Source organism: Oryctolagus cuniculus, chromosome 21 (assembly GCF_964237555.1).
Source record: "Oryctolagus cuniculus chromosome 21, mOryCun1.1, whole genome shotgun sequence".
Lineage (NCBI taxonomy): Eukaryota > Metazoa > Chordata > Mammalia > Lagomorpha > Leporidae > Oryctolagus > Oryctolagus cuniculus.
The window spans coordinates 13233448-13259645 of record NC_091452.1 but is presented as its reverse complement, the minus strand read 5'-3'; the positions used below and the strand labels follow the sequence as shown (position 1 = coordinate 13259645).

Below are 26198 nucleotides of genomic sequence, written 5' to 3'. Positions count from 1 at the left end.
CATAAGCAAAGTGGAAGTTCTCTCCTTCCTTAAAAGTACCTCCTTCTTTGATGGCTTGGGCCATCTTCCACTGCTTTCCCAGGCCATAGCAGAGAGCTGGATTGGAAGTGGATCAGCCGGGTCTCGATCTGGCACCCATATGGGATGCTGGCACTGCAGGAGGAGGCTTTACTCACTATGCCACAGCACCGGCCCCTGGTAGGGTCTTACTCAAACCTGTGAGACTGTTGCTACCATTATTATTTGTACTTTGCAGTTAATGAAATGGAAGCTCCACAATGCCACATCTCAAGGCCAAGTTCACCAGTGAGTGAGCAGTGGGGTGGGCTAGGAGAACTCTGGTGCGAGCAGATGAGGGGCGCTCAGATGCAGGGTGCTAGGAGAGGGAGGTCTTGCCTTGTCCCCACTTCTCCATCATCCTCTTCTCCTGCTGAATGCTGCATCCCCGTGGCCAAGCCTGCACTCTCTCTGCTGTAGAAAACATCCAAGCTGCTGGGACCCGACCCAGCGCCACCTTGGGAGCCCAGCATTTTGAGGGGGCAGGCATCCAAACAGGGTAATAATCGTCCCATTAAAATTAATGTCCATGAAGTGAGCCGTTAAAAGCGTGCAGATTAAAAAGGAGGGGGGGGGGATTGTTCGATTTAAATCCAAAGGGCTTTTTAAATAGACACTGTATCTTCATTCTTGGAACGCTACACCCGGGCAATGGATCAGGTCCCCCCTGCAAAGACTAGCGGGGATTAAGGAGGTGAGTCCCAGGAGAATGGGGGAGTGGATCTAGCCAAAAAGCAAAGAGAACCAAGGTTTATCCAAGGCCCGCCGCATGCCAGGTGCTTGGCATACATTTCTCTCATTTAATCTCTGCTCCAATCCTGGGAGGGAGGTATTATTATTCCTAGATTACAGGGGGCAGTATAAAACCATGGTTAACGGCTCAGAGCCTACTGCAGACCCAGACGCACGCTTCGCCTTTCACTAGGGAGCTGTGCCCTCAGGCCTTCCCCGTCGTGCCTCAGTTTCTTCACTAGGATAGTTGTGAAATTCACTTTGGGTAGCCCAGGCAAGAGCCCATCTGCAGGGCACCTGACCTAGAAGATGCTCAGTGAGTGTTGGCCATTGTCAAGGGCAGGAGAACCAGGGCTGGGTGGGAGCACAGGCCATCGAGAGCACATGGCCCAGCTGGGATCTGGCCTCTGTCATTTCTCCACAAGCCAAGGACAGGCTCCGCCTGACACATCCAGCCCAGAGCTAAGTTCCTGATCTTGAGGTAGCTCTTCCAAGGCACCAAAGGACTCCTCAGAGCTTGGCAAACCTCTGCTGGTGGGAAGGAGGGAAAGGAGAGCCTCCGGACAGCTTCCAGGTCACAGGCTCCGAGCCGCGGCGCCTCCAATGGCCTGAATCCCCGTGCTTTAAGACCGGAGAGGTCTCGTTCTCCAAAGACTCCTGAGAGTGACAATACCACATGTTGTAGTCTGCAGAACAGCGACCGCCCTAGGATAGGAAAGAGGAGGGCCAGAGTCATCCCCCCTCCCTCTCCCTTACCTTCGCCGGTCCCTTCGGGTCTCCACCGCGCACGTCTCTGCTAGCAACTTTAACCCCAGCAGGGGAAAAAAAAATTCACCAAGAAAGCAGACAAAAATCAAGTTCCCATGCAGAAAGCCCCCCTGTGAGGGTCTTCGGGGTTCGGGCGCTGTGCGCGCACCCGACCTTGGCCAGACCCCTCCAGTCCCCACCCTCGCCCTCCTCCAGGGTTCCAGCGGCGCTCCAGGCGCTCGGCAGGGTCTAGGCTGCGGGCGGAGCCGTGCGGGGGTGTGTGTTCACACCCAAAGGCGTACAGGTGCCAAGGCGGACCCGAAATGAAGCAGGCTGGGCTGCCTCTGGACCTTCCGCCAGACTTAGAATCCACCCACCTCCCCTAGAACCAAACAGCAGCCTGGGGGTTGTTTCTGAACGGTACTGCCCAGTTCTTCTATCCGCTTCATCCACAGCGGCCAACAAGCCTGCTGCCTCCGCCAAATCGGAACTGGAGCTGAAATCAGGATAAGGGGAAGGAGAAAACGTCTCCCTCGCGCTCCTCGTCTCCGCGGGGGTGCCCCCCCCCCGAGACCCCTCAAAGCCCAAGCTCTCCGCCGCGGGGCGCCTGCTCTCGTCCCAGCGTCGCGCGCCCCACCTCTCCCAAACCACGCGCCCCCTCGCCGCCGGCGATGCTAGGGTTAAAAGTTACCTCTCGGTTTCTTCTGCCTGCAGCCCCCCCCCCCCGGGGGCCGGATGATGTAACCCCCCTCTCCGCTCCCTCCCCGCCCCCATCCACCATGTGACACTTTAATTAATAATAGCTCCGTCAGCACAACAAACGCACTACACAAGGAGAAACTTGGTGTCCAGGGGAGGCCCCCGGCGGCTGGAGCGCATCGGCGGCGGGCGCAGAGGCCGGAGGGAGAGGAGGCGAGGGGCGGCCGGAGCGCGCGGAGGGAGCGAGGCGAGCGGTCATGTGCCCGTGCCCCCTGCACCGTGGCCGCGGCCCCCCGGCCGTGTGCGCCTGCAGCGCGGGCCGCCTGGGGCTGCGCTCGGCCGCCGCGCAGCTCACCGCCGCCCGGCTCAAGGCACTCGGCGACGAGCTGCACCAGCGCACCATGTGGCGGCGCCGCGCGCGGAGCCGGAGGGCGCCGGCGCCCGGCGCGCTCCCCACCTACTGGCCCTGGCTGTGCGCGGCCGCGCAGGTGGCGGCGCTGGCGGCCTGGCTGCTCGGCAGGCGGAACTTGTAGGAACGCGGGGCTTCTTGGTGGGGCCGGAGCCGAGACCCAGCCGGAGCGAGCAACAGGTACGCGAGCGAGTGAGCGAGAGCCAGAGCGCGGGAGAGGGGCAAGTTCGGGCTTCGTAGCGTCGCTTCCCCTTCTTCCTCTGCTCCCTTGCCTTGCAGGGATCTTGGTTCCCATATCTTTCCGAGCGGCAGGGCCACTTCTCTGTCCGCTTCCGTCCGTCGCCTTGAGCTCATCCTGCGGTTCCCTCCAGCGCAGTGGATCTGGCGCACTTGAGCCTCCGCAGCCCCCACCAGCCCCACAAGTAGACACTCGACTTAGGTACCAAGTGCCCCTGCTTTGAGAACGGAGTCACCACCCAGCCAGAGAATCACCCATCGCAGTTTCAAGGCAAATCCCTGGCCTCTGCCAAGCCGCTTGTCCTCCCCGCCGCCTCTGCTCCCGACCCCCTTCCCCGTAAGACCCACGTCCCCAGTTTCGGATCCCCACTGTCGCGCGCCCTGAGAGCGCACCGCGCCACTTCCTCCGCCTCCAGGATTCTGGCTGTTCGCTTTGATCTCCTCCAGGCCCGCGCACTTTGCAGTTTTGCTCCGCGCTGCCAACTTCGGGCCTCTCCAGCAAGCTGTCCGGAGTGAGGAGCTGGTTGGCCTCTTAGTCCCCACACGGCGTAGCTGCAATGAGATGTCCCAGCCGAGGGCTGATATTGGAGATTTAGGGAACCTCCAAGGGGAAGCCTGAATCAGGAGCATTCATTGAGCTCCTCTCGGGATGCCGGGCTTTGTTTAGGGAGGGGGCGTTTTGAGAGCTTGCTGTCTGCTGGGCGCTGCGCGGGGGTGGAGATGGGAAGTGAGTATCGAGTGCCTAATTTGTTTGGCATCGGTGGGAGAAAGGTACGAGTCCTTAGGCGGAGAAGTTCATGAGCCCTGGCTGTGTGCTTGGCGCTTTGGGAGAGCGCAATTGTGAGGATCCTCTCTCCAGGTTCTGGAGTAGTGAAGCGACAGAGAATGAGGGTGGAGAGGTTCGGGCAGACCCCACCGTAGGTGGAAGGCGAGCACCAGAGGTGGGGATGGCAGAGGCCCTGGGATGCCTGGGCCCGCCACGCCGCGCGCTCGCGAGTCCCGGCCGAGCCTGGCGGGGCGCACACACCTTAGCGAGCTGGCACAGCGCCCGCGGGCGAGGCCCGAGCGTCTGCGCCCGCGGGGAGAGGCGGCAGCCGGAGCGTGGGGGGTGGCAGCGCCGGGGGAGCTGCGGGGGTGCGCGGGGTGTGAGCCGGGAGCGCGGGCGACAGATGTCGCGTGGGCCCGCGAAGCCCGGGCGCTGGTGAAGACAAGTGCGCGCTTTAGGGCGCGCTCCGCCCTGCTCCCGGAGGTCCCATCCTCTTCTCCCCGGCCTTCCCTGCCTCCCAGAGCCAAGACGGGGCGGGGCGAGGGTGTCCCTGGTCCGGGAGGGCCAGGCTAGGACTGCCCACTCTGGAGCAAAACTTGGGTAGGAGCCTAGGGAGCAAAAGGAAGTCGAAGCCCAAAGCGTGGACTTTGGGAAAAGAGAGAAAAACGGTGGGAGGAGACGGAAGTTTAAAGAGAGACCCGATGAGGAGGGAAGGCTAGGACCGGGGCGGGGCAGAAGAATCTGCCAGAGGCGGCTCGCAGCCAGTGGGAAACAGGAGCGCTCAGAACCGAGAGGGAGCTAAACAGCACGGGGGCCCGTCGGGACGCGGCTTCCTCGGGTCCTAGAGAGTATGGGGACCAGGCGGTGCGGGGTGGCTGGTGCCCGTGGGGGTGGGGGTGCGTGTCGGGCCCCAGCAGGGAGACTGCTGGCCGAGCGCACCGGGACCCCTTTCCGCGCCGGGATGCGGGGGAGGATCTGGGAAGCGGGGGCCCGCACAGCCCGGAGCGGGCGGGAGGAGACCCGCTAGGGGGCAGGTAACTGTCGCCACAGAGTTGATTCTGCTCCCCCACCCCCATCCCTGCCCCGCTTCTGCCCCCAGAGTTGCTTAGTTCTGCGTTCCGGCTCCACTTGACCGCCGGGCCGATCCCGAGGGCTCTCCGCCCCTCGGCTGGGTCCCTCCCCCAGCATCCCCAGCGGCCACACCCTCGAGGCTGCTCCGGCCTCGCGTGCCCTGACCGTAGGATGCCGCCCACAGCTTCGGTCCAGCGCCGCCGCGCGCGGCCCGGGACTCTCCCGGAGCTGTGCTGCACAGCCTCCCTGCGCCCCCGCGGCGTGTGGTCCCCGAGTCGGGGCTGCCGGCGTCCCCTCCCACGCCAGGGTGAACCTCGCTCCCCGCCGCCCACATCCTGACCTCAGAGTACTAGAGGCTCAGGCCTTTCTCAGATTCGTGGCTTCTTTGGGGGGGGCGGGGAGAAACCCATTTTTTCCTAACTCCATTCAGGTAGGAAGACGTGAAAGGCAACCCGTGCGCAAAAGCTCATTGGCTGAGTTCGGCGTTGGAGGGAGGCAGCTCTGCCCTCTCCTCTCCTGGGGAGAAACGCGGGTGGCCACGCCTACTTTAGAAGTGACCAGGAGGCCTGTGCCAGCCGTGTAGGGCGGGGGTCCCCACCTTGCCGTGAAGGGTGGGCTTAGCTGCCTGCAGGAATCAGAGGTAAAACAGACTTGCTTTGGAGCTGCTGTTGAGAGCCAGCAGTGCCCTGTCAGAAGTCAAAACAGCAAACAGACCAGAAACAAACCACCCGAGACTCAGTTTTCCCCTATGTAAAGTGGGGACACGGTGCGAGTCTTCCGAGGGTTGAATGAGTGCATGCGCTGAAAACTGACAGTTCCTGGAGCAAAACAAGTGGCGTGAGCGTGAACTTCAAGATTATTACCCCGTATTTAGTTCCTTTCTTTCTCCATCGCTGGCAACTGCGCACCATTCCTACCTGCCCTCTTGGGAGATCAGGGTCGGGTAGGCCAAAGTAGGGTGATGGTTAGGAGCGTGGGTGTGGGAGTCCAGGGGAACTGGACTTCAGGTTCCAGCCTCTTGCTGGCAGCATGACCTTGGGTGTGACCTGGTCTCTCTCTGTTCTTCTGCACATCAACTGGAGCTGTCCTCTTCGAGGTGGGAAAGATAAGAGTGCATGTGTTTCCAGTGTCCAGGGTCGTGCCCGGCCTTTGGTTCCAATGTCACCAAGCGTTAGCGCCATCGGTGGTATCACAAATGGGCAATCGAGGCAGAGGCATCCTCATCTCGCAGTCAGAACTGGAACTGGAGTTTCTGTCTCTGAGGACCGGCTGCAGTGGCACCCACAGGTTGGGGCAGTGATGCACTGGGAGAGGCACTTTTCCTGGGAGGTTGGGGATGCGCGTGACTTAACCAGTCAGTGCTCAAAGAACAAAAGACGCTTTCTGGTGAGCACTGGCTGGTGGTGGAGTGGGAGGGGGGAGACGTGTGCTTTGGGAGGGGGCGGGGAATCTGCCTGGGAGAGGGGGCCAGGGGAAGGGGAGAGAGGGGGACTCTGCAAGCCCAAGAGGCAGCGTGGTCAGCGGCAAGGAAGATAATGGGCCTGGCAGGAGCCTGCTTTAATGAGTTAATGACGGGCTGGCCGGCTGGCCAGACATGCTAACTGGTTCTTGGCAGGTACTTTGGGGATTAAGTGGTTAAACCTGGAGGCACGTCCTGCAGCCTCCCCCCCCACCCCCCAGCCTGCTGCACCTCTGCCAGGAGGACTTTCTCTCTCAGAGCTTGAAAGCCTGGGCTTCTGTTTGGCCCGGGGACGGCTGGGAGCCCGAGGAGGCCAGCTGCTGGGGAGGCACCTCCCGGGAAGGGGCCAGATGTGCAGGGCCGTGGCTGCCTTCCTGCCACATGGTCCCTGTCTGGAGTCATCACTTGCCTAGGGAGAGGCCAGGACACCGTGCCTGCGCTGTGGGTGTGAGCCCAGCTGCAAGCAGGCGGGGGATAATTAAACACAGCCCCAGATGTGGGCTGGGTGCATTGGCAACCGCACCTCTGGCTTTTGAGAAGGGGGCTGGGGAGGTGGGCAGGGTGGGGCAGGGACTTCTGTCTTCCTCTGCTCATCGCCAGTGTCTGCACGGCAGGTTTCCCAGTGTCCTTAGCTGCTGGGGACACGCTGGTTACTCAGTGAGCACACGGTGGCTGTATGCTGCATGAACAAGTCAGTCGGAGGCTCTGCAAGGCAGTTATTATGGTTCCCCAAATCCAACTTCTTTCCCTTTTTCAGCTCTTGCCTATTGAGTGGCTACTGTGTGCAGGGCACTGTGCATGCAGGAAGGAGCAAGATCTGGAAGCCTCCCCTCTCAGGGAGACTACATCTTAGTGGAAGAGATCAACAGTCAGTACTGCCCTGGTCGCTCTCATGGTGTAACAAATGACTCCAAAACCTAGAGGCTTTGAGCATCTGTCCCACAATGCTCCTACATTCTGTGGGCTAGCAATATAGGGAGCTGCCAAGGGTGATGTGTCTGCACCTGGATGGCGGGAGGCTGGAGTCACAGGCTGGGGACAATCCCTTTACTGTCTGGCTGTGGAGAGCCAGCAGGGGCTGTCAATCAATCCAAGGCTCTTCCTGTGGCTTGGGCTTCCTCATAGCATGGAGGTCTTGGAGTAGCTGGTGGTTTGGAGCCCCAGGAGCAGTGGCTGGGAGAGCTGGGTGGCAGCTTCTTGGAGTGACTGACCCAGCTAACCAAGTCACTTTGGTCAGAAGCGAGCCCCACGCTGGCCCAGATTTAAGGGGAGCTGTGTGGGACTGCAATCTATGGGGAAGTGGCAAGATTCTAGAATAGCCTTTGGGACAGGAGCTATTGTGGTACCCATCGGGATCATGCAGTCGTACCCAGAGATCATTTCTGGAGCTGATGCTTGCACAAAGAGAACCCTCTAGTGCCTGGAAGATTCCCGGCCTGCAGGATTCAGGAGTCAGAGAGGGCTGGGGAGGCACCAGGGAGCCCCGCACTGAGTGACAGGAAGGAGCCAGCTATGCACAGATCTGGGAAGGCAAGTCTGGGGGACTGGTGGGGGAGAATGCAGACTGTGTGTGGAGGCAGAAGCAGTGCAGCCTGGTGCTGGAGGGGGCAGAGGCAGAGGTGAACAAGTCCCCACTCCAGTCTGGTTCAGAGAAAGCGGGACCTGCCTTTGATCCTGCTCCAACCTCTTAGTAGAAGCAACCAGTCGGCCTCCTGTCAAGAGAGGACCTCTGTGTAGCTCACAGCTGCCCTAGGGCCGGGGAACATAGTGGCCACCGAGTGGCTTTCCATTGCTTGAGAATTTTCAACAGGGGAGGAAGGAGTCAGGGATGCCAAGAGGGTAGATAATGGGTACCAAAATACACTCAGATAGGAGGGGTTAGGTCTGGTGTTTTGTAGCACCATAGGGTAACCCTGGTCTCCAACAATTGACCACAGGCTTCAAAGTAACTAGAAAAGTTCCCAACCCAGAGAAAAAAATAAATGCTTGGGAAGACAGGAATGATAATAACCTGATTTATCATTATACATTGTATGCATGTATTGAATGGTTGTACTCTGTCCCATCCATAGATACAATGTGTCAGCTTAAAAAAATGTAAGGGGGCAGGTGTTTGCTATAGTGATTAGGATGCTGCTTGGGAGGGCCTGGGTTGAGCCCCAGCTCCTTTGCTTCCAGTTCCTGCTAATGCATGCCCTGAGATAAAAAGGGGATGACTCAAGTGCTTGGGTTCCTGTCACCCATAGGCAAGAGCTGCAATGGGTTCCTAGCTCATGGCTTTGGCAAGGCCCAGTCTTGGCTGTTGTGTCTTTGGGGAGTGAACCAGCAGATGGAAGTCTCTCTGTCTTTCAAATACATGAAAATAAATAAATGAATGAAATTACTTTTTTCTTGGTTACAAAAAATATTACAATTTCAATGTCAAGTATTTGGAAAATGCTGAGTAAAAGAAAATTGTAGAGTCCAGTAGTGTAGTGGGTTAAGCCACTGCCTGCAATGCCAGAATCCCATATGGGTGCTGGTTTGAGTCGCAGCTGCTCCACTTCCAGTTCAGCTCCCTGCTGATGTGCCTGGGAAAGCAGCAGAAGATGGTCCAAGTCCTTGGGCCCCTGCACCCACGTGGGAGACCCGGTTGGAGTTCCAGGTTCGTGGCTTTGGCCTGGCCCAGTCCTATCCATTGTGGCTATTTGAAGAGTTAATCAGAAGATGGAAGATCTCTCTCTCTCTCTCTCTCTCTCTCTCTCTCTCTCTCTCTAAGTAACTCTGCCTTTCAAAGAAATAAATCTTTAAAAAAGAAGACAAAAGAAAACTGTCGTTTCGCTTCCCATAGAGGAAGGTGGTTCAGCTTCGAGCAGAGGACCGGAGTAGCGGATTTCTGTGCTCGCCTCCTGTGTCCAGACCAGAGAGCTCCTTCGACGCTTCCTCCAGATCCATCCCCAGGGGTTTCCCAACTCGAGTCGATCGCCCTTCGTGAGGTGCTTCCTTTCTGCAGCTGGACGAGAAGTGTGGGGCCCTGATGCCTCCACGCGTCTTCTCTGACCCCCATTTCCCTGCGAAATGCTTCCTAGGAACTTGCAAATTCCCTAAGCAGACGTTGCCAAGTTAGCAGAGCCACAGAGAAGACTTGTTCTTGTGCACCTGCCTCTGGGCAGGGAGGGCTCAGTGCTACCTGTGAGAAAGCCAGTCTTTTCTGTCAGTTAAACGGCAGCTCCGCAGGAAGGCAGCTTCCTGGATGCACTTTTTTTTTTTTTTAAGAGACAACAAATTCTACTTCAAAGTCATATTAATGATAAGATATATACGCTTGTCTAGTTTCCCTAATATAAAGATCTATATTTAAAATTGGAAAGAAAATTGAAGTGGATTGTTTTTATCCCATTACTCATTGTTAACATTTTGGTATATTTCTTTCCACTTTAAAAAAAATGCCTGGACAGGGACGTTAGCAAATGGAATCACTCTAAATATATTACTGGTAGCCTGACTTTTGTGATACATCATGGACATTTCTTGGTGCTTTGTAGAGGCTGCCTGCGCTGTGTTATTTGGCTGTTGCATCACCGGCATTCCTGACCCACAACTGTTGGGTACTTATTCCTGGCTTCAGCTCGGCCCAGACCCTGGCTTTGGCCTAGACCAACTTTGCCTGTTGGAGGCATTTGGGGAGTGAACCAGGAAATGGGAGCTCTCTGACTGCTTGCCTATCTGTGTCTCTCTGCCGTTCAAACAAAAAGAAAATTCTGCTCACAGATGTTTTTAGCCCAAAGTTACTAATGTGATAAATGGCTAAACCATGATTTCAAACAAGGTGTTGTCGCTCCCCCTCTTCGTGGAGGAACGACACAGGACCCTGCGCTGTTCTTTCGTCTGCTCGGCCCTCCCCGGGTTTGCTGCTGGTTCTTCCCGGGTTGGCTACTGTCCCTTCCACCTCCGTGGAAGGGCAGTTCCCCCTGGCCACATTCCCCACTTCCGCAGGGGAGCGGCACACCGCCGGCTGGCTCTCTCGGGGGCTGCACAGGTGTTCCCCTTAGATGTTCCCTCTTAGATGTTCCCCTTAGATGTTCCTGGTGCATGCCGTCTCTCTCCTCCTTTATAGTCCTCCTCCGCCAATCCCAACTCGGCTGCCCACACGCCGAGTACGCTGCTCTCCTCCAATCAGGAGCAAGTCCTACAGTTTATTGGCTGAACTGGAGGCACCTGTGTAGAAGCTGTTTTCTTCTCTCCCAGCGCCATATTGTGGGAGAGCAGATGCATAGAATAAGTCTTAATTCCAGTAACAGTCTAGTCCGAGTTGCTCCCCACAGGTGTCTCTGATTCTAGAGCTCCCTTCGTTCCACCACTGTCTCATCTCAGGACACAGCAGGCAGAACCACCCTGTTCTGTCCCTTCACTGTAGCTTCAAGGAGGTCTCAACAGCACAACTGCTGGGTATTTAGATGGCTTCCAACATGGTCCAGAGCATCCTTGTGGATAACTGCATCTTGTAGATTTTTTTTTTCTTATTTAATAATTACTTAGAGAGAGAGAGAGATTCTTTCCACTGGCTCACTCTCCAGATGCCCACAGGGGCCCAGTCCTTGCCCGGGTCTGGCAGAACCCAGAACCAGGAACTCAGTGCAGGTTTCCCATGTGGGTGGCAGGGACCAAGTACTTGAGTCATTGCCTGCTGCTTCCCAGGGTCTACACTGGCAGGAAGCTGGAGTCAGGAGCCGGAAGCAGGCCTGGAAGTGAGGCATTCTGTTACAGGCTGCAGGGTCACAGTGGCATCCTCACTGCTAGCTAAATGTCCACTCCTAGCTACCATTTTCAGAGGCAGCCAGACTTATGATACGTTACTGCGTTGTCATACCATGGGGCCTAATTGTTGAGTCAGAATTATTTCTGAGTGGAGCTCTCACATCCATTTCTAGTTCTGCAAAGGTGACGTTTGTTGGGTTTGGGCAGTCAGAGCAGCACAATAAACACTGCCCAATTTCAGCTGAACTGAACCATCTCTACATCAGAACTGGGAATTTATGGAAACATCAGTGGGTTTATTCCCTATTTTTTCTTCTTGTAACTTCTTAAAATTTATATAAAGGTTAAGTCATAAGATGTAACTCCTGGTAGCTGTCTCTCAGATTCTTCCATATTTTATGTGATGGTAGGCCGGTTGGTAGAGGCGGTATGAATTTTGCAGTCAGGCCAACATTCAGATAAGGTCTCCACCTGCCATTTGTCAGTTTGTGACCCCTGAGCCTCAGTTTCCCCCCTCTGTGAGCTGAGAAGAAGAACAGCATCCACACTGGAGGGGTGTTATGGGTAAAGGGCCCGGCCCAGAGCTGGCCCTGTCTACTTGTGAGTGACCGAGTGAACTAACCCTGCCTGGTCTCTGTAGCTGGGCCGGAGCTCCTGCAGTAACAGGAGAAGCCACGCCTCTGATGTTCAGAGGAGCGTGAGTAGTGTGGGCTGTGTGTGGTGCTTCTGGGTGCAGAGTTCAGTCCGTGCGCCCCATCCATGGCGTAGATGGGGCTTTTCTGAGCATGTGGTCACTGTGGTTGCTAAATTGACTCCCAAAATCTATGCCTTCCCGGAAATGCGATTCAGCCACTCCACCAGGGCCCGGGGAACTGCCAGACAGGAAGTTCCTAACCTGGTCAGCACTGGCCTCTGGTCCCACAGGGCACAAACCACCGCGCCTCTGCCCTTCACTGTATCCCAGCTCTGGAGCGTGCAGACCGGCGGATCAGGCATGCATTACCTACTGAATGAATGATGTATGAATGAGTGAAGGAATGAATGTGTGGGGGAGGCTTTGGGTAATTGTGAACGCCCATAAATTAGATCAGTCATATTGGGGGGCTTCATACCCCTCTGCTCCTTACCCCTTAAGGGAGAAGCCATGGTTTTGTTTTAACTCACAAAAGGTCCATGACCCCCAAAAGGTCATCACTGTTCCAGAAAAATAACCAGAGCTGGACAAGACTATGCATTTATTTTATTCATTTCACAAGCAAGGAGAGAGAGACAGAGAGAGGGACAGAGGGACAGAAACAGAGAGAGAGAGAGAGAATCTCCCATCTGCTGGCGTATTCTCCAGAATGCTCACAACAGCCAAGGCAGGGCCGGGCCGAAGCCAGAAAGCTGGAACTGCATGCAGGTCCCCTACCTGGTGGCAGGGACCCAAGTTCTTGAGCCATTACCTCCTGCCTCCCAGGGTGCACACCAGTAGGAAGCTGAGTGGAGAGTGGAACCAGGACTTGAACCGAAGGATTCCAGTACGGGATGTGGGCATCTCAAGTGGTAGCTTAACCTGTTGTACTAAATGGCCATCCCTGCAAGGGGCGGAGAGATCATCAAGTCCAAGTCCTTCACGGAACACGTGGAGAAGCTGAAGCTGAGCAGAAGCCACTGAAGGGTTAGCTTAGCTGCCAGCTGATGCTACCAGTATTTGGGCGTCGAAGGCAGGGGCTGAAAACAGGTGGTCTCCAGGCTCTATCTGGCCCTGGCCAGCTGCTGACTCTTATTTGACTTCCATATTTTCCCCCTCAACACTTAAACCAGGCATTCCTATGTAGAAGCCTGGATTTCCGATATTTCCTGAGATCTGGCAACATTCCCACTGTGGCAGCAGTGGGCGGGAGATGGGGTCAGGGACCACTTTGGACAAGACACAGCCACTCCCAGGTCCCCCAGGTGCACTTAACAGGGCCCAGTGCATTTCAGTCCATGACCCTCGATTTCCGGGACCACCCTAGCAGACCTCCCTTGGGGCACAGCCACACCCCGACACGTATCCTGCGTAAACAAGTGAGCTCGCACGGTGCATGTGACTTCGTTACCTGTTTTTGCTCGACTCAAAATAGGTCATTGAGAGCGTCCCACGTCAACACAGAAAGGTCTTCACCACCCCTTTTCATGGTTGTGTGGTGTTCTGGTGCTGGGGTGGGCTGTGGGTTCCTTGTTTGGTCACCTGCCCTGGAGGGACACTGACACCCACCCCCATTTTCTGAGAGGGCACATAGGGCCCCAGGAGGGCACAAACCACCCCACGGCTCTTTGCCCTTCCCTGTATCCCTGCACTGGGATGTCCCACAGAGCAGGCATCCGCTGACATTCTAGTTCGGAAACCTTGGCAACAGAAGGGGGAGTTCCCAGGGGTCACATCGCCTGATGGACGGAGGTGTGGATGAAGGTACTTCAGGAAGCTGGTGGGGAACAGAATTGAAGGATGGGCTTATTTCAGTGTGGCTTTCTCATCACACACCTGAGCTTTTGGGAGACCTCTCACGCTATGTAACATGAAAATCCTGCAGGCAAGGCTCTCCTCGTGGGTGCTGAGCTGTTTACTTGCGTGGTGCTCCAGATCCACCAGCCACACCCTCATCGTGGGTGTAGGGGGAAGTTCCTGGCTCTCTCCCCATACGCTCGGTTGTCAGCAACCACTCACGGGGGTGGGCCTTTGGCCCAGTGCTTACCTTGCCCACATCCTATAGCCGAGTGCCTGGTTCAACGCTGGGCTCTGGCTCCTGAGTCCAGCTTCTGGCTACTGTGCATCTGCGGAGGCGGCAGGGGAGGGCTCAGGTATCTGGGTTCCTGGTCCCCCCCGCCCCCCCCCGCCATGGGAGACCTAGATGGAGCTCCCAAGCACCTGACTTTGGCCCTGCTCTGCTGTGGGTATTTGGAGAGTGAACCAACACTTGGGAGCTCTGTCATTCTCTCAAATAAGTTAACTGACAACATTTTTAGATTAAAAAAAAACTCACTTGATAGCACTGATATATATTTACTGCTAGCCAGGGGCTGGGCCAAGGGCAGGAAACTTCCAGAAGCTTCCAAATGGCCTCTTTCTCACATACCAAAAGATGCCACCTGTTTTTTTGGTCCCCTTGGCGCCGTCTCCTCTGGACCAGGCTTCCCAGCTGGCTGGTATGAGCTACCCAGATGGGGATTTGAGCGGTGACCTGGCCAGTGCGATCTTAGTCCCTCTAGGAATCAACCTGGACAGCTTTGGCTCCCGGGCTCAGGCACTAGGCCTGCTGGTATTCCTGGCACTTCTGAGTCAGGAAGGAAGACGGGAGCGTGGGAGGCTGCACCTTGCCTCACCCGTGACACTCAGCAGACAGCGAGTTGAGCACCTACTGTGTGCTGGGCTCTGGGGACATCACATTCAGAAAAGAAGAAAGGAGGAGGGGAAGGATTTGGTGCAGCCGTCAAGACGCCGGGTGCCCTGAGTCTCGTATCTGAGTGCCCGGGTTTGAATCCCTGCTCCGTTCCCACTTCCTGCTCATGCACAGCCTGGGAGGTGGCAGGTGATGGCTCCAGTACCCACGTCTCTCCCACCCACACCGGACTAAGTTCCTGGTTCCTAGCTTTAGCCTGGCCTGGTCTCAGTTATCTTGGACATTTGGGGAGTGAACCAGCTGATAGAGGATCTCTGTCTGTCTCACTGTTTCTCTGCCTTTCAAGTAAGTAGAAAGGAATGTAAGAAGCAAAAAAAGCTACCAAGTGTTTGTAAACACACAGGAAAATACTCTGGGAGGCTGCACAATTGGCTGTTAATACCGGCTGCTCCGGAGTGGGGCTTAGGGCTGTTGTTTGACCTTCTCTGTTGTTTAAATTTGTAGCTTATCACATGGCAGACATAAGAGCAAAGAAAGGTATTTTTTAAACAAGAAAAAAGTGAAGCCTTATATTACAAGTCCTTTTTTTTTTTTTTTTTTTTTTTTTTACTGTAACGAACTACCTGGTCCTAGTGCTGGCTGCTCCACTTCCATTCCAGCTCCCTGCTAATCCTACAGGGAAGGCAGTGGAAGATGGCCCGAGCATTTGGGCCCCTGTGCCCATGTGGGAGACCCGGATGGCATTTCAGGCTCCTGGCTTTGGTCTGGCCCAGCCCTGGCTGTTACAGCCATTTAGGGAGTGAACCAGAGAACGGAAGATCTCTTTCTGTCACTCTGCCTTTTCAATAATAAATAAATAAATCTAACAAAAATAAAAGAATTTAGCATTTAGGCTTGGGTCCCCTCCCACAAAACATGTCATTTTGTACATGCAAATATTCCAAAATGCCAAAAATCCCAAATACTTCTGGTCCCAAGCATTTGGAATAAAGATCACTTAACCTGTGTGTAGATGTGTCTGTGTGTGCACAGGTGTGCATGAGCGTGCACAAGGTACTTCAAAAGTTCTGGGGAAAATAGAATCAAAAGATAGGTTTATTTTGGGGCAAAAAATGTGAAATCCACGCACAACACAGTTTTCATGAACTTTTTGATGACTGTCATATGCCTGCATTTCAAAGTTTTGCACCAATATGAACTCATTTTTCATTCCATTTCTAAAGTCCCTTCTGTATAGACACATTCATGAAAGGAAATGGGGGTGAGACCGGGCTGTTTGGCCATTTGCTGTCTTCAGTTCAGAAATCATAGCCCTTGTTCTGTCCTGGCTCCTTTCCATCTGTGTCCTTCTAATAAGCATGGAGCTTCCTGTGTTCATCCAGTCTTCTGTCGATGGACACATTGTTACAAGTCTTCTGTCGATGGACACATTGTTTTTTTTTTTTTTTTTTTTTTTTACGTGCAGAGTGGACAGTGAGAGAGACAGAAAGGTCTTCCTTTGCCATTGGTTCACCCTCCAATGGCCGCCACGGCCGGCGCACCACACTGATCCGATGGCAGGAGCCAGGTACTTCTCCTGGTCTCCCATGGGGTGCAGGGCCCAAGCACCTGGGCCATCCTCCACTGCACTCCCTGGCCACAGCAGAGAGCTGGCCTGGAAGAGGGGCAACCGGGACAGAATCCAGCGTCCCGACCGGGACTAGAACACGGTGTGCTGGTGCCACAAGGCGGAGGCTTAGCCTAGTGAGCCACGGCACCGGCTAGATGGACACATTGTTACAAGTCAAACCTGAGGGCACATTCTGGAGCCCACTTAGGTGGCCACTTCTGTAGACTAGATCCCTTAGCCTAAGGTGCCCAGCAGCCCACCCTTCATGGTGGGACCTGGTGACGTGACATCCACTGCGCGGGAACACACACGGGGTCGTGGTGGGCACAAGTGTGCATTTCTGGTGCTTGTGGTTCACCGTGGATGCCAGTCTGTAACCAAGACGTCAGTGGGTTGGGGAATTTGTCTATTGAGTGGCCCCAAGAAATTCTCAGGGAGACGCACTGAGGGCTCAGGGAGTCAGAGTAGGAAACGTGACGGGTGGCTGCTGGCTGCCCCGAATTTGCAAGAAGATGGCATTATTTTCGTGAATGCAGTCAGCACAGCATTTAAAATGGCTTCTCCCATGTCTCCTGGAGCCATGTGATTCTTCCTGCGTCACCTGCATTCAGCTAATGGATCTGACACAGCCTCAGTCCCTGCCACCTTCTGACGTGGCTCCCTGCCCGGCAGGGCCCCCGTTCCAGCCACACTTGCCACTGACCTCCATCTTCCTTAGGTCCTTCCCCTTTCCTCCCACCCCCTGCAAAAAGTGACCTCTTCTCCTTCCCAGTATAGACAACATATAGATGTGTGTCCCTTCAAATCTGCCTTCTCTCTGAAGCCTCCCTAGCGAACAAAACTCCATCCTGGCTTCTGGGCTTTCAACACACCTTGGGACAGTGGTCACTGCTGGGACTGGCCTGTGGCATGCCATGTCTTCAGTAAGGCTAGGGGCAAAGTGACAGCAGGTGCTTGGCCTTCTCCAGTGCAGGGATCGCTGCTTAGCACAAAGCCAACAGGCGATGATGGCATGCAGTAGGTGCTTAATTGTGCTTTCTCTCCCTTCCTTCTTCTTAGGGCAGCATAATTATCCGGAGATAATGCTGCAGGGTTGCACTGCCTTCATTCTGTAGGCTGGACACTGACTAAGTGTGTTTAAGAGCCATCAAAGCTGGTTTTAACAAAGTAGAATGCACTTCTCAGTGGAGCTGACTGATGACTTTAATCCAGTCCAATTTGAATCCGGCTATGTAGACAGAGCTCCTACTATGCTGTGCCCTAACGGGATGAAAGGGGACCTCTGGCCTGGGCAGGCTGCAGAGGTCTTTGGCCTCCACCAAAGCAGGTCATAAGCAAAAGGTTTGAAGTCACTGAGTCGGATCCTTGTGATGGTCAGCTAACGTCAATTTGGGTCCTTGCGTTTGTGACTCGTCTTGTTCATACAGTCAGATGAACCGGGCAGAGTAACCTCAAGCTGAGCAATCAGAGGAGAGTTTAACAGTAAAGGGTCAAAGGCAAAGACATGGGCAGGGCTAGGAGCCCAGCGAGGGATGATGCAGCACCCCAGGCTGCAGTGCAGGGGTGCCTCCCCCGCCCCAAGGCCTGAAGGGGCAGGGCTCGGGGAGTAGGACCTGGAGGTGCAGTCAGTGCCCCGGAGTGACTTTGCAGCAACCATGGCCGATCTGCGCCCAGCGGAAGGCAGCTGGGGAGTAGATCCTGGGATCTCGGTTGCCCATTGGCGCCTCCTGTTGGTCAAACCCAGCCAGAAGCAGGAGGAACCTCCTGATAACCGTTCTTAGAGCTCCTACATCTTGGACTTTTTCCAACCTGGAAGTATTAAAGTGATCGCTCTCCCACACCACTTGGTTTGTATCATTCTTAGACCTGCATGAGAGTAATGTGTCAAATCCTATCTCCCCCCCATTAAATTGTAACCATAAAATCCACCCTTTGAATTGTACCAGCTGGTGTTTTTTCATCTGTTCTTAGGCTTGTGTAACCATCTCCCAATCAACTCCAGAATATTCTCATTTTCCCAAAAGAAACCGCCTCCTTTAGCAGGCACCCTCCCTGGTTCCCATTTTACCCAGCCCCAGGCCTCTGTCCTCATTCTCCTTCCTGTCCCTGAACATGTCTGTTGTGCACTTTCCTAAAAGGCACCCACACATCTTTGTCCTTTTGCGCCTGGCTTCTCTCACTTAGCATCACGTCTTCAGGGGTCATCCTGCTGCAGTGAGTGCCAACGCTCCTCTCTTTTTGATGGCTGAGTAATATTCCATCTGTACACCACTGGACGGACAGTTGCATTGTTTGCCCTCTCGGGCTCGTCCCCATCCTGCTGCTGCGAGCACTCACGTTGGAGTCTCTGCTTCAGGTGCACCCTCTCCTCTGCCCTGCCTGCACTGCCTCGTCTCCTTAGCCTGGCTCCTTCCCTGGCACCTCTTTCTCTCAGGAGACTTCTCTGACTCTCGCGGGCCCCAGAAACTGCCCCTCCCAGGGTGCCTGCGGCCCCTGTCTCCCCAGATGCTCTTCACTGTCAGTTTCTTCCGTTACCCTCTGTGGGTCTCTGAGGCCAACAAAGGCAGGAATTACGTCACTGGATGTGGAGCACCTGTGCAGTGCCTGGCATGTTTGGAATGAATGAATGGGGCAATGAATGAGTGAATGAATGGATGAAGAGAGCAGACTGTGCTGTGCCTCTGCCTTGAACGTGGTAGGAAGTGAGCAGGTGAAGTTCTCGTCCTAGTCTGGAGGAGCAGGAAGCAGTGTAGCTCTAGAGCCCCTAGTGTGAATGCAGAGGACACCTAGCAAATATCTAGGTTTGAGAACAGTGTGTGTGTGTGTGTGCGTGTGTGTGTGCAAATGTCTATTTTATTCTTTATTTGAAAGGCAGAGAGACAGAGAAAGAGAAGCAGACAGACACACAGACAAACAGACAGAGATCTTCCATTCCCTGGTTCACACTCCAGATGTCCACAACAGCCCAGGCTGGGCCAGGCTGAAGCCAGGAGCTGGGAACTCAACCCAGATCTCCCACTTGGGTGGCAGGGACCCAGGTACCTGAGCCATCGCCTGCTGCCTCTCAGGGCGCGCATTAGCAGGAAGCTGGACCAGAAGCATAACAGAGACTCCAGCCCAGACACTCCTATGTGGCTTGGGGGCATCCCAAGCAGGGTCTTAACTGCTGTGCCAAACGCCCACGGCACAAATGTCTATCTAGGGAAGGCTGCTCTAGGGACAGAGCTCTGGGGGAGGGGTGCAGTAAGACCAGTTTTGGGGGGTCCTCCTCCACATCAGTGCATGGCTTCTAGCAGTCCCCCCTACTCCTCCCCCCAACCCCAGCATCCTGGGCTGACTGTGCGGAGGCCTGCCCTGGCTGGGCTGCAGTGACGTCACCCCAGCAGTGACCAAAACGCCCATGTTTGTTTCTGCAGGTTGGTGAAAACCCTGTGTCCTTGGAGAAAGCTGGTTCCCGTTTTCCCGAGGGGGAGCCCAGAGCTTGAACGGCCGCGTCGGCACTTCGAGAAGGAAGTGGAGAACAAAGACGGCGCCCGTAGCAATAGCAGAGACGGAACGGGACTGGGGAAGCCCTTTGGAATTCCAACTGCAGAAGCAGACCCCGATGCTATTTACATACAGCTCTATATATAAAAAAGAGAAATCGTGAATATTCCTTATCAGTGCATGCCTTGTTGAGGACACGGTCCCTCCCTTCCTGCACCTTGCCAGGGGAACTCTGACACTGTAATGTCTGGGGCACTGGAGGAGAGGTGCCTGCTGTGTACCGAGACCATCTGCAAAGACTGGTGGGAATGAGCCACAGCGTCCACCAATGCTCTGGGGATAGATGCTGATGGAGGAAGAGGTACAACTGGAAAAGGCAAGGTAGAAAAAAAATGTAGGAGGACTCGGGGCCTGTTGTGTAGGGGCAGTCTGGGACACTTCTGTTTCCCGACACGTCCTGACCTCTCTCTCTCTCCCCTCCATCTGGATAGATGACTAGCTCCCGCTGTCGTATCAGGAGAAACGGGACTTTTTTTTTTTTTTCCCACCCATGTGGCATCTCTGGTGCTTCACCCATCTTGCTGGTGCTAAGTGTGGTCTCATGGGCACTGCCTTGTTGTTCTGTGCACAGAGCTGGAAGCCAGGGCACGAGACAGATGTCTATTTTGCTGTTCCAGGATGGGTTGCAAAAGTGCCACTTGCGAGTCTTCTCTTTCCCAGTGTGGGGACAAAGGATCCAGGGTGGTTCTGGAGCAAACCTTGGGGTTGACGGGGTTGGGAGGGGGCGACACTGGGTGGCCTGCTGGCTACGAGGTGCAAAACTGACCTCCTGTGTGACTTGGCTGCTGGCTTCTCTGCCTCCCCCACCACTATCCTGGGAGCCCAGCCCATGGCCTCTCCCTACCCCCAGGGGATTTCAGGGCCTTGGTTTTGTGGATGAAAGGGACAAGACATAGCCACATTCTGGTTGAGGGTGATTTATAAGCAAGGGTCACTGGGGGAGGGGCAGGGGTCACTGACATGAAATGCACCAGCATCTCACTGACTGACAGGTCTGATTTTTTTTCCTTCCCAGGAGAAGCTACTATTTTCAGAAGTTTCTAGAAGGGCTAAAAAAAAAAAAAAAAGATTGTGCTGGACTGAGACTTGGCTGCAAAGACTCTTCAGGGAGCAGTGGGGCTTTGCTTTTGTTTCTTGGCCTTCATTTTTTAAAAAACCCAACAAGAACTGGTATTGCTCTTCTGTGTGGGCTACCACACACTGCATTTTCACAGCTGAGATGGCCGGGCGGCAGGTGGAGACAGTGATGCTCCAGGTCACCATCCAGGACCTAGGACAGGGGCATCTGGCGGGCTGGGTGTCACCCCTGCCTCTGGTTCTAGAAGCCAGCAGCAGTATCGGCAGTGGCAAAAGCTGCCTGGCGCTGAAATGGGCATTACTCGGCATCCCCACTGCTGGAAGTCAGCGGGCCCTTCCCCACATACAGCCCTGCAGGGCTGCAGCATGCTGGGAGCTGGGGTCCTTTCTTTTTCTTTTTAAGTCCATGCCTTGTGTTTCCCTAAAAGGCCCTTGAGAGAAAAAATGCACCCCAGAATGGTTGAAGGTAAGGGAACAAGAGTGCTTGTTTCTGGAAAACTTGTTTTTCCCTCCTGGCTCCAGCCCTGCCTGTCAGTAGATGTTTGCAGGGGACCAGGAGACAGGCAGGGGTGTCAGAGAGTGGCAGGTCGTGACAGCCCCACCCCGCCGTGAGCGTCCTGCTTCCCTACAGGCACTCCCCTAGTCACAGTCATCCCCATTTTCTGGGTTGGGGGTCCTGTTGCTGCTGTTGTACACAATCACAGTTTCCTGCTGGCCACCAAGACACAGAGGAAGGGGGGCGGGACTTGTTTCTCCAACCCTGATTCGTCTTCTGCAAACAGCACTTCCCCTGCAGGACCTGGCCTCCAGAGGCTGGGGCTGGCATTCCGGGTGACCCTGCCAGCACTGAAGCCACACGGCTGAGGGCCCTGGGCACCCATGACCTCCCGGCGGGGGTGGGGGAGCCTCGCAGCCAAGTCCCTTGTACATAGTCTCATGAGTTGCTAGAAGCCGTGTATTTACCAAATCCTGGCCTTTTCTTGCACATCATTCATTTGAGTGCACTTCTCGGCTGCCCCGATTTTTGACAAGGGGTTGTTTTTAATGGTTGTTTTTATATGAGATTTGACTCCTTGATGGACATTTGTATTAGGTCACAGGGGCATGATAGATGTATGTATATATGGTCTCCACCACCTCTCGTTGCATTACTTGGATTGCATGAGATAGTGGGGTGGGTTGTATTTGTTTTATTATTTTTTTTTTAAGAAAAACATTTCCACACTGTGCAAAGTGCTGGCACCGCCCTTCCCTCCCTGCCCCCCTCCCCCTTTCTCTCCGGCTGCCAAGGAGCCATTGATTTTGATTAGCTTCGCTGCAGAGCGTCTGTGAAGAGAGAGAGAGAGGGAGGGAGGCTTTGAAATAAATTTTAAAAAGACCTCATATCGGGTTTCAGCAGACAGCAGTGTGTGTGTGTGTGTGTGTGTGTGTCCCTGCAAAGCCAAGGGAGGACTCTGAGATCATCGGTTTGGGAGCTTGCTGCATAATGAGGTGGAGAGGCTGTTTGCCTCCGCCTTCCTGATGGCACTGCTGGAGCTCAGAGGACAGGGATTGGGAGCCACAGGGACTGGGACCCCCGGGACTACAACATTCCAGTAAGATCTGCTCCCTTCTGGAAGCTTCTCTTCACCCCAAACCCATAAACCAATACAGTCTGTTTTCAAATGCGGGGTTTCACGTCCTAGTCCCTTTGTCAGAGAAGCAGCCCCAGTAACCCGGTAGCCCTACTGGCTGCTCTCCATGGTCCTGAGCCACCAGTGTCTCCCAGAGCCCAGATCCCTCTCCCTTGGCCCCCAGCCTTTCACTGGGAACCTGGAGACTTCTTTTCCACTTCTTTCATTGGCCTCCTTTTGTTTCTTTTCAATTTCAATGGGGGTGGGGGCTGGAAATAGCTGTCACCGAACAGGGAAGCTGTACTATTTATATAGCTGATCTCATGTACTCCTAACTGGATTCGTGTTTCCTGCCGGAACAAATTATCACACTCCCTGGCTGAGAAACCGGGGGAGTCCTCTCCCACCCCTCTCCTACACAAGTATCGTTTAAGGACACTGGCTCGCTAGGGTAGAGTTTTTGAGTGTCCATCTGGTATCAGAAGCTGCAGTGACTGGAACACAGGTTTTCTTCTCGTGTGTTGATAGCAGCTTTCTTTTCTGACATTCCCTTAAGTCACCCTGTGCGAGCAGAGTCACAGGTTGGTTACAAGGGGAGAGACACACTGGCCATGCTATATAGAAGCTGGTTGCAAACGCCACGGAGAGGGGGGGGACGCTGAGGTCCAAGTGTCATTTAAAGCGTAAGCTGCAAGTTTATTTGTAAAATTTTCATTCATTTAACACGTGTTTGTTGGGCATCTACAATGTGCCAGGTTGAATTCCATCTCAGATGAGACTTGACTTACTGAGGGTGGAGGGACAGCCCTGTTTGGAACCAGACCATGCGAAATGTCCCTTTCTGGTCTGGTTCACAGGCTTGAACAGATTTCTCAGGTCACCTTTGTGACCCCACGCCTTGCTGGCAGGCTGTTACATGGTGTTTATGAAGAGCCACGCTGTCAGCTGACAGTGATGAAAAGACCTGAAATCGTGACTCACCCCCAGCATAGAGACTGACTGGTCCTTGCTGCTTTTACAGCAGTCACGCTACCCTCCAGCAAGTGCTTGCCACTGCTGAGCTCGGTGCCCGGTGCTCACTGTCTTCCCCCTTGGGAGTCCTCACGCCCACTCCAGCAGAGAGCACTGTCCCGATTCTCCTTTTACAGTCACGGAAGCTGAGGCTCAGAGGGGGTTAGCAACTTAGCCTAAGGCCTCTCAAACAGTGAAGTGGCTGAGCCAACATCTCGACTCCAGTCAGTGTGACCCCTGGCCCAGGAGCTGGCTGCTGTGCTCTCCCGGATCCCGTGGGGAGGTGGTTCCATGGCACTGCTCGTTCGTGTGGCCCCGCAGGAGAGCCCAGGGAGCTCCCCTGCACAGAGTGTCATCTTCAAGGACTCTCAGGGCAGGCTGGGTGCTTTAGTGGGGGTCTTGACGCATTCATTCCCTACTCTTTGCATTTCCGATTTCTGCAGGGTCCTGGGAAGGAGCACTTAGTTGGCAAATGGCCTCTCTGATTTATTTCCCAGGACATGGGAAACTTTTCTTACCTCCTCCCTGTCCCCTCCTCCCACCTGAACCCCCAAGTTCCTCTCTCCAAGGTCTTTTGCACTACAAGCGCCAAGGAGCCGGTGTGCACGTCAGGGATGGCTTCGAGGGCACGGGGAACCTCGGTGAGGCCTCTGGCCCAGCCACAGAGGCAATAAGCTTGGGGACATTCCGTTCTGGGTTCTGATGTTGTTGGTTCATTGTGCTCTTTTGTAAGAGGGATTTCATACCTTGGAGACGCTTTGTACATATTTGTAATGACTTTATTATTAAAAAGAAATTGGTTGTGCACTTCTAGCCAAAGGCCTTTGCGTTTTCATTTTCTATTGGGAGGTTGGGCCTCCAAGCCGGGGAGAACTCCTGCCGGCGGGTCTTGCACACTTCCACCCCGCCTGGAGCAGCATCCACACACTCACCTCACTTCTCCAGCTCCTGAGAACTCCTCAAAGGAAGGGTTGCTTTAAACAAGCCTCTTGGGTTGGGCAACAGGTTTGGGGAACTCGCCCAACAATTCCGGATCAGTCTGCACAACCATCATTTGTGCATGGCTTCATGTGGATGAGCTAATGAACTTGTAGACTGATATCCCCAATTGTGCTCACAGGCCACACCGGCTGGGTAACTTCATCTGCATTTAACTGACCGGAGATACGCCAAGAGACCAGTTCACTCCTGGGGATGGCAGGTGGGCAGCAGGTTGTTTTTTTCTGATGAGACCTACGCCTTCCCCACTGTCAGTCCACGCGGCTCAGAGGGGCTGTCTGCCTTCTTCTCTCTTGGCTCAGTCCCCACTGCAGGGCTCAACATCTGACCCAGGCTGGCCCGCATCCCACAGGCTGAAGCCACTGGTGTGGACACAGGGGAATACCAGTCAGCTTCGGCACTTGCTGGAGCTCTGGGGACACAGAAGCTTCCTTTTGCTGGGGTGGTTAAGCTGCTGGGTGACAATCACAGAGCTGCCGGGGCTGCCCGACCGCCCACAGGAGATCCGACTGCCTGGAAATCAGACTTCGAGGGAAGCTGAGTTGAGGAGCGGAGAGGTGGGAGCTTCTTTAGTTACCGGAGCCCTGGCTCCAGCTGTACCTGAAACCCACAGTGTTACATGAACCAAGTCCTGCTACTTAAGCCATATTTGAGTTGGCTTTCCTTTTTACATTTATTTAATTATTTATTTGAAAGGCAGAGTTCCAGAGAGAGCTTCCATCCAGTGGGTTACTCCCCAAATGGTTCCAACAGTTGGGGCTGGGCCAGGCCAAAGCCAGGAGCCAGGAACTCCGTCAGAGAGCCCCCTGTGGGTGGCAGGGACCCAAGCACTCGGGCCATCCTCTGCCTTTCCACGTGTACCAGCAGGGATCTGGATCACAGAAGCAGAGCAGCTGGGGCTCAAGCCAGCTCTCCCATAAAGCAGGCCAGCGTCGTGAGCCAGTGGCTTAACCCACGGTACCACAATGCTGGCCCCATTTATGATCTGGTTTTCCAACAATGGCAACCAAAAAATGCTGCCTGATGTTTCCACAACTGGTGTCACCATGTTGTTCTGAGAGGCACAAAATGTCACCTAATGCCATCAATATACATTGATACAGCCACCCTACTCTGGCAACCGGGCACACTCTTCTTGAATCAACCTAAACATTCTGGGTGCAAACAGCCAGCAGTTCGGCCCTGAGCAGGCAGCAGAGGTGCCCTAGTGGGGCCCCTTCTCATCTGTTACCAGCTTTTTATTCCCATCCTGCAGTGGTGTGTGCTCCGCTTGACCTGAGAACTTTAGAGCTTGCAATGTGCCCTTGAACATGGTGGGGGCACTCAGGAGACACCCCAGAGTGCCTGGGAGGTTCCTTGTCAACTCAGAGCCAATTGCTGATGTGTTTTCCTGAGTACAAAAACCATGGGCCGGGCAAAGCAGGATTTGGTACAGTGGTTAAGGCACTGCTTAGGATGCCTGCATCCATATCAGAGTGGCTGGGTTGGAGTCCTGTCTCCACTCCCAATCCAGCTTCCGGATAAGGTGCACCTGGGAGGCAGCAGGTAAGGGTTCAAGTTCTTGTCCCTGCTTCCCACGAGGGAGAACTGGTTGGAGTTTCTGGTTTCAGCCTGACCCAGCTCTGGCTGTCACAGGCCTTTAGGGACAGAACCAGCAGATGGGAAATCAATCAATCAATAACTCCCTCTCTCTGAATCAGTAGATGGAACTGACCTCTCTTTCAGCTAAATAAAAACAAAACAAACCCCCTGTCGGGGGGATGATCTCCGAGGCACCATCTGCACTCTGGAGCTGCCCACGTGACCCGGCAGCCTCCTCCTCGCCTGGCTTTCCCCTCTCCCTCTTCTGCTTCATTCATTCCCTCCCAGGTCTCTCCCGGGAGCCTTTCCTTAGTAAGGCTCACGCACCTGGACAGAATCTTCTGTAGGGAAACCAACGTAAGACAATGCACCTACTCCACCAAGCGCTTCACATCTGATCTCCATCGGTTTGCTTGCCTTAGAAGTGGGAAAAAGAAAATCAAGACCATGAACACGGCTGGCGCCATGGCTCACTAGGCTAAT

The 26198-nt window shown here is 54.6% G+C and overlaps 2 protein-coding genes across 3 annotated transcripts in view; one reads left to right on the top strand and one right to left on the bottom strand.

The window, feature by feature from the left end:
• The first annotated feature begins 1739 nt into the window (after positions 1 to 1739).
• Positions 1740 to 21715, top strand: HRK (harakiri, BCL2 interacting protein). Its single transcript, XM_008272334.4, has 2 exons — positions 1740 to 2824; positions 19305 to 21715. Exon 1 carries the CDS (start codon positions 2493 to 2495, stop codon positions 2766 to 2768), a length of 276 nt encoding a protein of 91 aa, XP_008270556.1. The 5' UTR covers positions 1740 to 2492; the 3' UTR covers positions 2769 to 2824; positions 19305 to 21715.
• The window catches only part of RNFT2 (ring finger protein, transmembrane 2), an 80360-nt gene continuing 67812 nt past the window's right edge, over positions 13651 to 26198 (bottom strand). Inside the window, exon 11 of one of the 2 annotated variants that reach the window (XM_051826635.2) lies at positions 13651 to 13713. In XM_051826635.2, coding sequence (XP_051682595.2) covers positions 13666 to 13713 — 48 coding nt within the window. In that variant the 3' untranslated portion in view covers positions 13651 to 13665. Of the gene's footprint in view, positions 13714 to 20726; positions 24735 to 26198 lie in introns of those variants that run through there. The other variant, XM_051826636.2, reaches the window with a different exon arrangement.